The sequence below is a fragment of the Myodes glareolus genome, chromosome 21, assembly GCF_982192425.1.
Source record: "Myodes glareolus chromosome 21, mMyoGla1.1, whole genome shotgun sequence".
NCBI lineage: Eukaryota > Metazoa > Chordata > Mammalia > Rodentia > Cricetidae > Myodes > Myodes glareolus.
In genome coordinates this window covers 11228281-11239709 of record NC_142046.1, presented here as the reverse complement: position 1 = coordinate 11239709, position 11429 = coordinate 11228281, and the positions used below count along the sequence as shown (strand labels likewise).

At 40.9% G+C, this 11429-nt stretch overlaps 1 protein-coding gene across 2 annotated transcripts in view; it reads right to left on the bottom strand.

The window, feature by feature from the left end:
* Pbx3 (PBX homeobox 3) overlaps window positions 1-10537 on the bottom strand; it is a 190654-nt gene extending 180117 nt beyond the window's left edge. The window contains exons 1-2 of one of the 2 annotated variants that reach the window (XM_085681327.2): window positions 10285-10537; window positions 9368-9441 (exon numbers count right to left, since the gene is read on the bottom strand). In XM_085681327.2, the coding sequence (XP_085537453.1) occupies window positions 9368-9441; window positions 10285-10484 (274 nt within the window). In that variant the 5' untranslated portion in view covers window positions 10485-10537. The remainder of the gene's footprint in view (window positions 1-9367; window positions 9442-10284) is intronic. The other variant, XM_085681328.2, reaches the window with a different exon arrangement.
* Window positions 10538-11429: the final 892 nt, after the last annotated feature.

The following is an 11429-nucleotide window of genomic DNA, read 5'->3' as shown; positions in this document are numbered from 1 at the left end:
TCAATGGCTGAGCAGCTGCTTAGCATGTGGAACCCCTGGGAAACACCCCCAGCACCTGGGGAGGGAGGGCACAAATTTAGGTAAATCTAAATAAATTCATGCAATACATTGATAAAATATAATTTACATTCACAGGCCCATCATTTCATTTTCAGGCGTTCAGTATCCATCATTTATCAAAGTCAAAGGTTGTGGACGTAGATGTCAATGAGCTGCTGAGGCCTTCCTCAGCACCGCGCCAAGGCTCTAACAAGTGCTAAGCTGGAACACATGCAGACAAGTCAACACCCACAGCCTGCCCACACTTAAAAGAATTCCTTCCCTTTTTTTCCTTTTTTTTTTTAACACTATTCTAACAAAGAAATACAGTAAGAAAAACTGGAGGGTTTTCACTTATTTGAATAACAAGTGAAAACCCTAAAACCATCTTCCCTGTATGTTATTACTAACTATATCCCTGGGTTTTATAGTGACAGCCCTGTGCTATAATTTCTGAGAAAACCTCTCCATAAAGCTCCATAAACCCAACCATTGCTGTAATGTATCGCCTTATCTAGCACACAATCATTTCAAATACAACTTTTCATGTTAGTATAATTTGTTCAAAAATGGTAATAAATACATCCATGATGCCAGAGAAATCATTGTACAATCTATTGTAGCTTGTTCTTAGCAGTGCTGACAGTTAATCCTACACCCAAGATCTGGCAGAAAAGAAAAACAAAATATTTCAATTTTCCCTGATTTAATTAAAGATGTTCATTATACCCATAACTTTTAATGGACCACCACTCCCAGTCAACATTATAAATAACCTGGGTCAACTGCAGAGTTATGTCTGCAAACAATTATCACAAACTAAAACATGGACGGCTGTCAGTTGGTGGCAGAGTTCTTGCTTTCATAATAAATATAAAATCAATTTCCTGCGCTAGTTCCCATTCCAAGTTGAAAATGATATATCTGACTATGAATTCCAACTACCTTCACCGGTAGTTTCTTTCTTTCTTTTTTTTAAAGGGGGAAGTGAGGAAGCAAGAAAAACAAAGTTATAAGACTGTCAAAGTCCCTTCTCCCTCACTTGAGGACACCTGCATAGTAAAGGTGATGTACAGATCAAGCTGCCATTTCAACCTTTTTGAAATGCAGTGATTGACTTGCTCCATTAAATGCCATGTACCTATAAGTCTTCCAAAAAGCTTTATTTACAAGGCTCAGTGACCTGAAAGCTTGTAAAAAGTCTTTTGTTTAAATAATAATATGCAATTTCGAAGCCTTTTTCTCCGTTTCAAGAGAAAATAAATTCACATGTTTAAAATAAAATCTTATAAGGAAAAAAGTAGCTAATGTGTTTTCTACTAAGTCCTCAACCCCCAGAAATATCAAGAGGACTGACTCTGCCCAAAGGTTCTCATCCTCAGGGCTGTGTGCATATATCTTCCTAACATCCAGCAACACTAGCAGGCATCACATGCCCACCCATGCCCAAGGAGAAGCAAGCCCCATAATGTACACGCACGGCAGATGTGGTGACTAAATAATCCACATGGCTCTGAGAAGCTATGGCTGGGTGGGTCTAGACATGATGGAATTCAGACTCTAGAACCATCTAACCCAACCCAGTGATCTGTAGTTAGTCAGCAATGTGCAGTTCCATCAAAGCAGGAAGATGCTCGTGTTTGAAGAGACCTTGGCTTTTCACAAGCCCAGAGAATTCTGTCCTCCACTGTCCCAACCCCTTTAGTCATGCATTTATTTTCTCACAAAATAACAGAAAAATCACAAAATAGCTTTATAGAGCAAAATTCAAATGCCTGACTTTAGCTACAATTCAGTAAAACCAGAATAAAGTAAGAAATTTCATTTTCAACATGAAAATCAAATACGGTAATCTTACATGTCAATACACAATAAAATACACAATCCACAGGTTATGTTGTAAAGGGCAAAGTTCAACCACTAATTAATTTTATTGGTTCAGCTTTCATGAATTCTAGTCAAAATCTTAAAGCTCATCTAGCGTAGTCTCGTGAAGCCAAATTCAACAACTTTCTTCCCTCTCAAGTAAACTTTCTTATGAAATTCAGTTTAGTGCTGACATTGGTACACACTGTTTACACTTACAAAGAAGTGATAACAATTCACTAGCCATGTTGCTAATGTCATTTCAGGAAAAAGAAACTAAATGACCAAATTCTTAATTTCACACAGAATGTAAAATGAAAATTTCATATTACATTTAAATAATTGCGGTGGGAGAGGGAGTCCAATATTCTAGAACCTTCTCTAGAGCCTTCAATCAATTTTATTTATATGCAAAATCAAGAGAAACTCGGGTGGGGAGGGTAGAAAAAACAAAACACATACCAAAAAAAAAAAAAAACCCACAAAGCTCCTCCCGATGCTAAAGCTCTCAATTTACTGACAGGCAAATGGCTTCATGCTGCCACTTAATCTCATTTCTTGCATAATGCCCTCTAATTAGCATATCAAAGTGAATTAATACTTCTAGGGCATTAGCAATGGGGAAATCTGCTCCAGGCTCACAATAGCAGTTAAGAGAGAGCCAAGAAATCCTCAAAAACACCACAAACCACTTTGCATTGCAAAACTGTTCAATTTATTTATCCTCTCTCTCTAAACACTTTTACCGCACACTGTTTTACTACTGTTCACCAAACAAAATGATAATTGCCAAAGTTACCAGCATCTGTAATGCCTGTTTAGAATCTTAATTTAGATTATGCTACAGATAATTCTTATATGCAACCATTTGTTCTATTATAAATGTTAATATAGAGACAGTGGAAATGTTGACATTCTCAATCAGTTAATTTGAATTTGAAATAAAATTTTATGGGATTTTAAAATTTATGAATTTTTTAATGTAAAAAGCCACCTGCTGGATACTGATGCCTAAGAAATATGCTTTGAAAACTGATGTACCACATAAAACAAAACAAAACAAAATCATTTTGCACTAACATATGTTGGCATCTCCTAAATAATGGTTTAAAGATCAGGAGAAAGCATCCGCATTAAAAGGAGTACACTGTATACCAAAAACTCTTAATATGATCACACTAAAAGGGCTACTACTCAGAACAGCTTATCACTCTTAAAATACTTAAGTTAAAAGCAAACAAATATAAAACTTTTAAAAGTATGTTTATCCATAATTACTTTGTTTCAGTAGTAATTGTTATTATGTAAAGAGTAAATAAAAAATTGCTATGCTTATTGAATTTAACACATTCTATCAAATCAACTTCTTTGCTAGATAATACACTTTATTCAGATTCAATGCACAAGGAAGCTACACTTTACACTAAAACTATAATCATCTTTTATGTTCAGGTCATATCTATTAAAAAGGTAATAAGGAATTCTAACTGAAAGTCTGCTTACAAAGAACATCGTTAAAAATCAAGATTTTAAGACTGAAATTTGTTTTCTAATATGTTCTGTGTCTGAAGGCATTAGAGATGGCATATTTTTCTCGGTGGTTCACTCAAGCATTACTTCTTAATTTATTTCCTAATATAGCACTATTACCTAGCTACAACAACAATTTGTTTCACCAACTTCTATAACTTTGTAAAGAAAAGAAAACGTGGCAAACAGAACTAAAAACACCACTGATTTATACTCTACTATATGCTGTGATGTAAATGAGTCTCTTCACACCTCCAGTCTGAAATGGTCAATAAAAGTAGAGAAGGTACTTGGAAAAGGTCAGCATGAGGGAGATGTGCATTCTGTCAGTTACTACCTCACTCATGCTGATCACACTGATAAATGGCTAAAGCACAAGCCTGCTGAGAAAACAAATAAAACATTATTCTCATAGTGTCAACATTGAAAGGTAAAAGTATCTAAAAATGCTTCACATATACTTGAATATGGGAAAAAATAGTCTAAATCCTTATTTAACTTGATATGTTAGTGCTGACGTGTCAAGTATTTATTTTGAATAAATACTATATGGTATCCATGTAAAACAAAGTGATGACTTACGTGGTTTAGAAAATTCAGTTTCAGCTCTTAAAGATCCACTATATAAAATATAATTTCATCCTACAGAATGCTCCTATATACTACCAAAACACAAATAAACTAAATAAGATGTTAACTAAAATCTTGTTTTGGATTATAAAATTTATAAACTAAAATCTGAAACTACAAACAAAATTAAGGGAAAACCATTAATATGGAAAAGGCGTAGTTTTATGTTATAAAAATGGGTGAATTTGTGTGTTTTGGAGGCAAGTTGGGGCCTCCATTACCAATACATTATTTATGATTTAGAATAAAGCTATGTGAATTAATAAAAATAACATGGTAGAGTCCCAAATAAAATGTCAAAACCACACAAACCTATAATGAGGCTCAATGAAAATAAAACTAAGGCACAAAAGACTTACTTGCACAGATCAAGTTAGTATTGACAACAGGCTTCAATATATTTTTATTGAAAAGGAAAAAAAAGGCTAAAAAATATCATTCCATTTTAAAGGTATATCTGCATGATACTTCAGACCAGAAAGTTCTAAAAAAGCTTGGTAATAACAATTTTTCCAGGTTTCCTACCAACAGATTATGTATATTAATGCTTAAGAATGAAAGAAGAGGAAAAGTTAGACATATGTCATTCTTTCACAGCCTTCAAAACGTCCTACAAAATCTCCAGTAAACAATATAAATCTATAACGAGAAAAAATTGTCAAAATATTCTAAAATGACTTTTAGAAAAATATATTGATAAAGCAATATAATTTATGACATTCCTAACATACATTGACTTTGTATTTTTCCTGTTTAATCATTTAGCATTCTCAACATAAACAAACCATAAAATCTATCTAAAATTGACATAAAATTTGAACTATTAAAGGCCATTACTATTTGAATCGCGAAAATTCTAGGATGGTAGGAGTAACAGAAAAAACAAGATTGGCCAATCGTTGCCATTGTTGAAGGTGAGCAATGTTCTAAGTTCTCTTCTTTCTACACATAATACATACACACACACACACAAATATACATACATACAAATATATGCACACACACATACATATTGTTTATATGTGTTTTTATAACATATAAAGTAAGAGAGAGAAAGAGCTGTTTTGGTCCATAATAAAAAAAACTCTTAGAAGCTGGAAAACAGTCTCACTGAAATAGAAATGCTATACATATGTTTAATAATGTACTTGTTTTCAAAACTTTGGAGCAAATATTAATTATACTGGATATAGTGCAAGATCAACAAAATACACAGTAAATACAGAACGACTGAGACTCAAAGATAGCAATTTTCTTATTTCTTTGCTAAATGTTTACTTGATGGTTGATCTGATTTTTATACATTGAAAATTAAATAACACAACGCTGTTTAATAAAAAAAAATGTAGCAAATTTTTACATGAAAGTCTTAAAAAAGAACAGGCCAGAAAAAGATGCAAATGAAACACTAAAAATGTAAGGAAGAATTAAATGGAAGGGTTAACTAAGAGTACTGCCCTGTTCTCTGAAAGCTACTCACACTTTTAGCAATAAAGATAAAAGGTTTAATCTATCATATGTTAAATGGGTACAAAAATTCATGTGCAAACTACATTCTTATCCTAGTTCTGATGCCTAAAATTCTTATGACTTTCTCAAGATGGAATCTTTTAAAAGTATAGCATTTAATAGTCATTTTCTTCTCAAACATAAAAAATCCTTCAAGCAGCCCAACCAACCAAGCAGGCCTTTCTCTTCCCCTGCGGACACCTCCTGCAGTAGAGAAGTTCATTAAGTTTTATGATCTTCCCAAGTCAGTCCTGCTTATAAGCCTCACAAAGCCCACAAATCTGGCAAACCATCAGTCTGCCATTAGACATTACTAGTAAATGAACGCTATTTAGGGTTTGTGGTGGCAATAAATCAGAGTTTGGTTGGCAGCTATCAACAATGTGTATTTTAACCTAGCATTATAAAAGGAAAAGGTTATGTTGGTTTTTATAAATATACACTCTCTTTATACAATTCTATTATTCAGATTATATACTAAATTACTAGATTAGTATATATTAAAATTTTTTCTTTGAAAAAAATGTTTCCTTCATTTGAATTCTCATATTAAGGGTCTTGTAAAAAAAATACATTGCTTCACAAAAGAAGCACTTCATAGTCAAGATTAAGGAAGTCAAAAATAGGTAAGAAAATATACTAACAAAAGAATGGAGGTGAGCAGGCCTCACTGCATTAGAGATGTTTAATAAGCGATGGATGATCACATATCCTAAAGAAAATCCTAGACCATCAACTGCTAGTCCCCTTTTTTCCATAGTTAAAAACAGATATATGTCTTGATTTTTAAAACCTGTAACTTTTTTTGCTGTTTCTAAAATGTATAAATGTCACAAGTCAATAATGAAAAATGCTTCTGCCCTAAAATAACTGTATGATAAAATTTACAATAAATACATTTTAAAAAGGGGGGGGGAATAATCTTATAGTAAAAGTATAGGCTCCTTACCTCTGAACAAGAAAATAATATAATTGTGGCAGATTGCCCATTTATCTGTCAGAAGGGGAAAAGAATGCCTTTTCATATTTGGTAGGGAAGAAATAAGGTGTTTTCCAAACTAAGTCCCCTGTGTGCATCAAAACTGGCAGTATTCACTGCCTGATCAGAAACCTAAAGATCTACTGGCAGTTCTAGCAATACATGAAATGTTTTTAATGATTTTGTTTTATTTTAAAAGAAGACAACCAAAATCACATTACCCACTGAAGAGGCAGTTCCCACCTACCCACCCCTCTAGTTTTCAACTTGTCCGCTCCTCCCCTCCATTATGTAGAATAGAGTCATCACATATTTCTGGTTTATAGTCACAAAAGACTAGATGAACTTTCTCTAGGTAATTAATCTTTAGCTGTTATGATAATAGATTAATAATATTATTTTAAGTAAAAGTATTAAGTAGCAAATATATATTCCCTAACTCTTATTCTCTAAGTTCATAATGTCTCTAAAGCAGGGCTGCAAAAGCAGCCGGGGGTAGGCCCTGGAATGTGCTGCCCGGCTCTCTCTGCTTTGGTAACACTAAAGTCTACACAGCTGTTTTATTTCAAGTTGAGGGCTCTGGGTCTAGCGATCCTGTCTCCTTCTAAAACTGGTTTGGGACCATGAGGCAGAGCTGTGGATAGTAGGGGAGAATGGAGAAGAGAAAGAGAGCTTCACCCCCATCAATCACTCAGTATTTAAATCCCATCCCTCTCCAGCTCAGAGAGGTTAGCAGGAGGATACCTCAGCCCAGATAGCCGCCTTCACTCTGTCAGTTGCTGGCTTTTCATAAAAGAGATAACCTGCAAACTTGGGTCGCAGGCCAATGCACAAAAAGAGGATCTAATTTACAAGTTATCACTGAAAGCCGCAGAAACAATTTTCAAAACAAAAATTTCTTTTGTCTGCTCCCTTCTGCTTCTTAAATAGCGATAGTGTTACCAAAGCTCCGGACCATCATCCCAGACTCTGAAAAGACTTGTTTCTTTTTCTTAACTCACCTTTGACACGTTGTTGACTATGCTTCCCTTTCAGAATGCTGTAACTAAGCCCTATGCAAATAAGCAACTAGAAGACTAACACTTCTTAATTGAATTCCTCCTGCTGATAAGCATCCAAACATAAAATGCTGTATCGTTCAGTGTAGTTAGGCTAAAACTTTAAAGAGGCAAAATAAATAAATAAATAAGCATAAATCATAAGAATGGGATTCTTGCTAGAGAAGTGTATCAATTCCCTCTCTTTATCATATAAAGTTGAATCAATCTTAATATTCACAACATAGTCAATATTCCAGTGCGTAGCTGTCAGCAAAAACTGGAGTGATAGCAAGAAAACCCACAGAAATTAAACAACATAATATAATAAGAATTATATACTTTTATTCTCCAAAATTAAAAGCCTTCAAGATTCAATGCTGGTTATCTTTATAGTTAGCTTAAAATCATCTACCATCTTAAATCACAAGGCACTCTAAAGGTAGCTAAAAAATTCAACATACAATAAGTCAATAATTTAAAATGATTGTGGTTTTCTGAATGTAATGTATATCACCAAAGAAATTATCATAAAAAAGCCATGGCATAAATGAAAAGCAAATAAGGTTTTCAATATTTACTAATAATTATAGTTTAACATACATACATTAAGAGAACCATCATCTTCTCTGTATTACTTTTAGAAATATGAACAGTATCTGTTTAAACAGTGTATAACTCAACTACCAGCCTAACAATTCTAGGCAGTGTGCTATTTTATTTGTAAACTCAATTTAAACAGAGTCAAACATTTAACCATTAAAACAGAATCAGTTATAAATGCAAAATGCTGGACTTGTTTCTTCTTTTCCTTAACTTACAAAAGGACAACTTTAAAAAGCAATACACTCAACACATACAACAATAAATAATCAATGGTAAAGCTGGATTAAGGGAGTTGCTTGCCATAAACAGGAAAGATAACTAAATGCAAACTAAAACATATTCATACTTCCACTTTAGCTTTACCATTGAGTCAAAAGCAAAAATACCTTAAATAGAAAAAGTCTGACAAGAAAGTTAAACAAAATGAACTGTCAAAAAAAATCCCTAATAATGTATCTGCAATTTTCATTCCAGCATGTCTGCAAAACCTATCATCTAAACCTATTATCTATTCCTGCCTAGAACATCAAAATTGTTTCATCTGCATCTGTGGACATTTTTCTTTATATATATTGCAACAGTTACAAGTGTTACAGTTGCAAGATAGAGAATTTAATATAAGTACTAAAAGGTGTGATACATTGTATATGGCTAAGCACATCATTTTCCTTCCTAGATTCTTAAAAGTAATCTCCCCACCTAAAGCTCTAAATCTGACTAAGTGTTACTGAGGTTTGCTCAGTTGTGTCTTCTACCAGTAGAACCAAAGCTTAAGGCTGCCTAAGTAAAACAAAGTTCTGGTGATGCCTCTCCCAGGCACCTGGTCCCTGGCAGTCTCCCATTGCTCCTTTTAAAAACTGCTACACAAACAAGGCAAAAAGAGATAGGCGAGGGCGGCTGGCTAGAGCCCCCTCTCTGACTGCACTCAGGGGCTGCCGATAAGGACTTGTGACCCAGCCCCATTCGCGCACACACTTCATTTTGCACCAAAGCAGAATTGAGAAATAGACTCCAGATTTATTGCAGTTTTTTCTCAAGATCTGGAGGTGGGAAGCATAGAATGATCAAAGATGGCGGTGCCCAAAAGCAGCAGCTCTCAACTGGAGAGTCGAAGGAGTAGATCTGACCCCACCTCGGGGGTCTCCAGGCCCACTGCGGGCAGAAGTCTTACCTGTTTTCTCTTTGATCTCACACAAAACGCTGAAGAGCGCAGGTTTCATTCTGTGACAGTTCAGAGCATGTTTCCTAAAACAAACAAACAAAAAATAGCAAAACACATAGGTATTAGCATCACCTATTGGAATAATATGGCGCCTTCCTAAGTTAGACCCAAGATTTAAAACAGGGCCCCGGTGTGGGAAAGCTCTTTGGAACCACGGGAAGTCAACAAAAACTCTAGTTGACTAGTCCGCGATAGAGGCAAGCTCTAGCGGTGAGAGCTCCGGCCCAAAAGCAGCGCGACCCATCTGCTGGGCCGACAGCAGCCTCGGCGAACTCAGGGGCGACCCGTGCTGGGGGCTCCGCTCCGGGGTTCGCGGCGAGGACCCCAGGGAACAGACCGACACGGAGGGGAACCCCAAGCCCGAGCTCCGCGAGGGGAGCGGGCGCGGAGGCCGGCCGCCGCCAGCTAATCGGCGGATGACAGCTCCGCAAAGTTTGCAAAGCGGCCCTCCCTCCTAGAGAACTTGGCGCTCTGCTCGGGGACCTGCGGGGGAGCAGCCGGTCACCCCCAATCCGGGCGAGCGGAGTGGACGCCGTGAGTCTGGGCCGGCGGAGAAAGTTGCACTTCTCTGCGACACGGCCCGGACCCGGCTGGGACGCGGAGCGCAAAGGAGTGCGGGCGGGAGGTTTAAATCCGAGGAGGGGGCCGGGCAGCAGAGCACGGAAGAAGCTCGGACCAAGGCTGTCCCGAGCCCGGAGAACAACTTTGCCCGCGCGATGGGGGGCACGGCGAGTGACCGGCAGGGCAGGCCCGGGCAGGCGGAGAAAGTTCCCGCCCGCCACTGAGGCCCCGGTCCAGGGAGCCACCCGGGACCCGAGCCCGGCTCCCGTAAACACACAAAAGATGCTTAATGAGACGACACCAACTTTGCTTGCGCCTCGTCCAAGCTCTGGTCCGTGATGGTCATGATCTGGTGGAGGATGTCGCCGATGTCCTGCTTCCTGCCGTCGCCGTCCGCCCCTTCGTGGCCGTGAGGGGGAGGCGGCAGAGCCATGCCCCCCTGGACCGAGTGGCCGGCTAGGTTCACCCCGGCCAGAGTCTGCAGCATCCTGGATTGATCGTCCATCCCGCCGCGCGCGGGCGGGAGCGGGCGGCGGCGGCGGAGGCGAAGGCTGAGGCGGCGGCGGCGGCGGCGGCGGCGGCGGCGGCGAGGGAGGAGAAGAAAGAGGAGGAGGGGGAGGGGGAGGCGGCCGCGCGCTCCCCGCCCGCGCGGGAGGGGGTGGCCCGGCCCGGCGAGGCCCGCGACTGAGGGGACGCGGACCGGCGTCCGGCTCTGGCTTCCGCCGCGGCGGAGACTGAAGACAGCGGCGGGCGGAAGCGGCGCGCTCGCTGGCGCTAGCGGAGGCGGAGGCGGCGGAGCCCGCTGCCCTCACGCGGCCGCCGCGCCGCCTCCTCAGCGCCCCGGGCCGCGCCGGGCGGCCCCGCGCAACTTGGTCCTCAGTGCCAGCCGAGTTGCCGGGACGCCGCGGCCGCCGCCGCCGCCGCCCGCGCCAGCCTGAACGGTCCCCTCCCTCAGCCGCCCGCCGCCGCCGCCGCCGCCGGCTCAACCGGGCGGGATCCGAGCACCGGCAGCCCCGGGGGAGGGAGCGGCGGCGGCGGCGGAGGAGGAGGAAGAGGCCGACGGGCGGGCCGCGGAGAGAGAGAGGGGCGGAGGAGGAAAGTTTGGGAGCGGGCGGGTCGACGCGGCGGGGGCGCGGAGCCCGGTGGAGGGCCCCGGCGGGCCGCACGCCGGGCGGACAGCAGATTGATGAGGCGGGAGAAGTCGCCGCCGCCACCTCCGGAGCCGCGCACCCAGCCAGCAGCCGCGGCGGACCGGGCTCGAAGGCCGCTCGGCTGAGGGATTGACAGGCTGCCAGTGCCACTCACTCACTGCGGCCCCGGCGCCCGGGGGGAGGGGCGGGGTGAGCTGGGGGGCGGGGAGCGCTCCAGTTGCCCCGCCTTGGGGGGGCGGGGCCTGTGCTCATTGGACCTTGCGCCTCCCGCCGCCGTCCCTGGCCCCGCCCCTGGGACT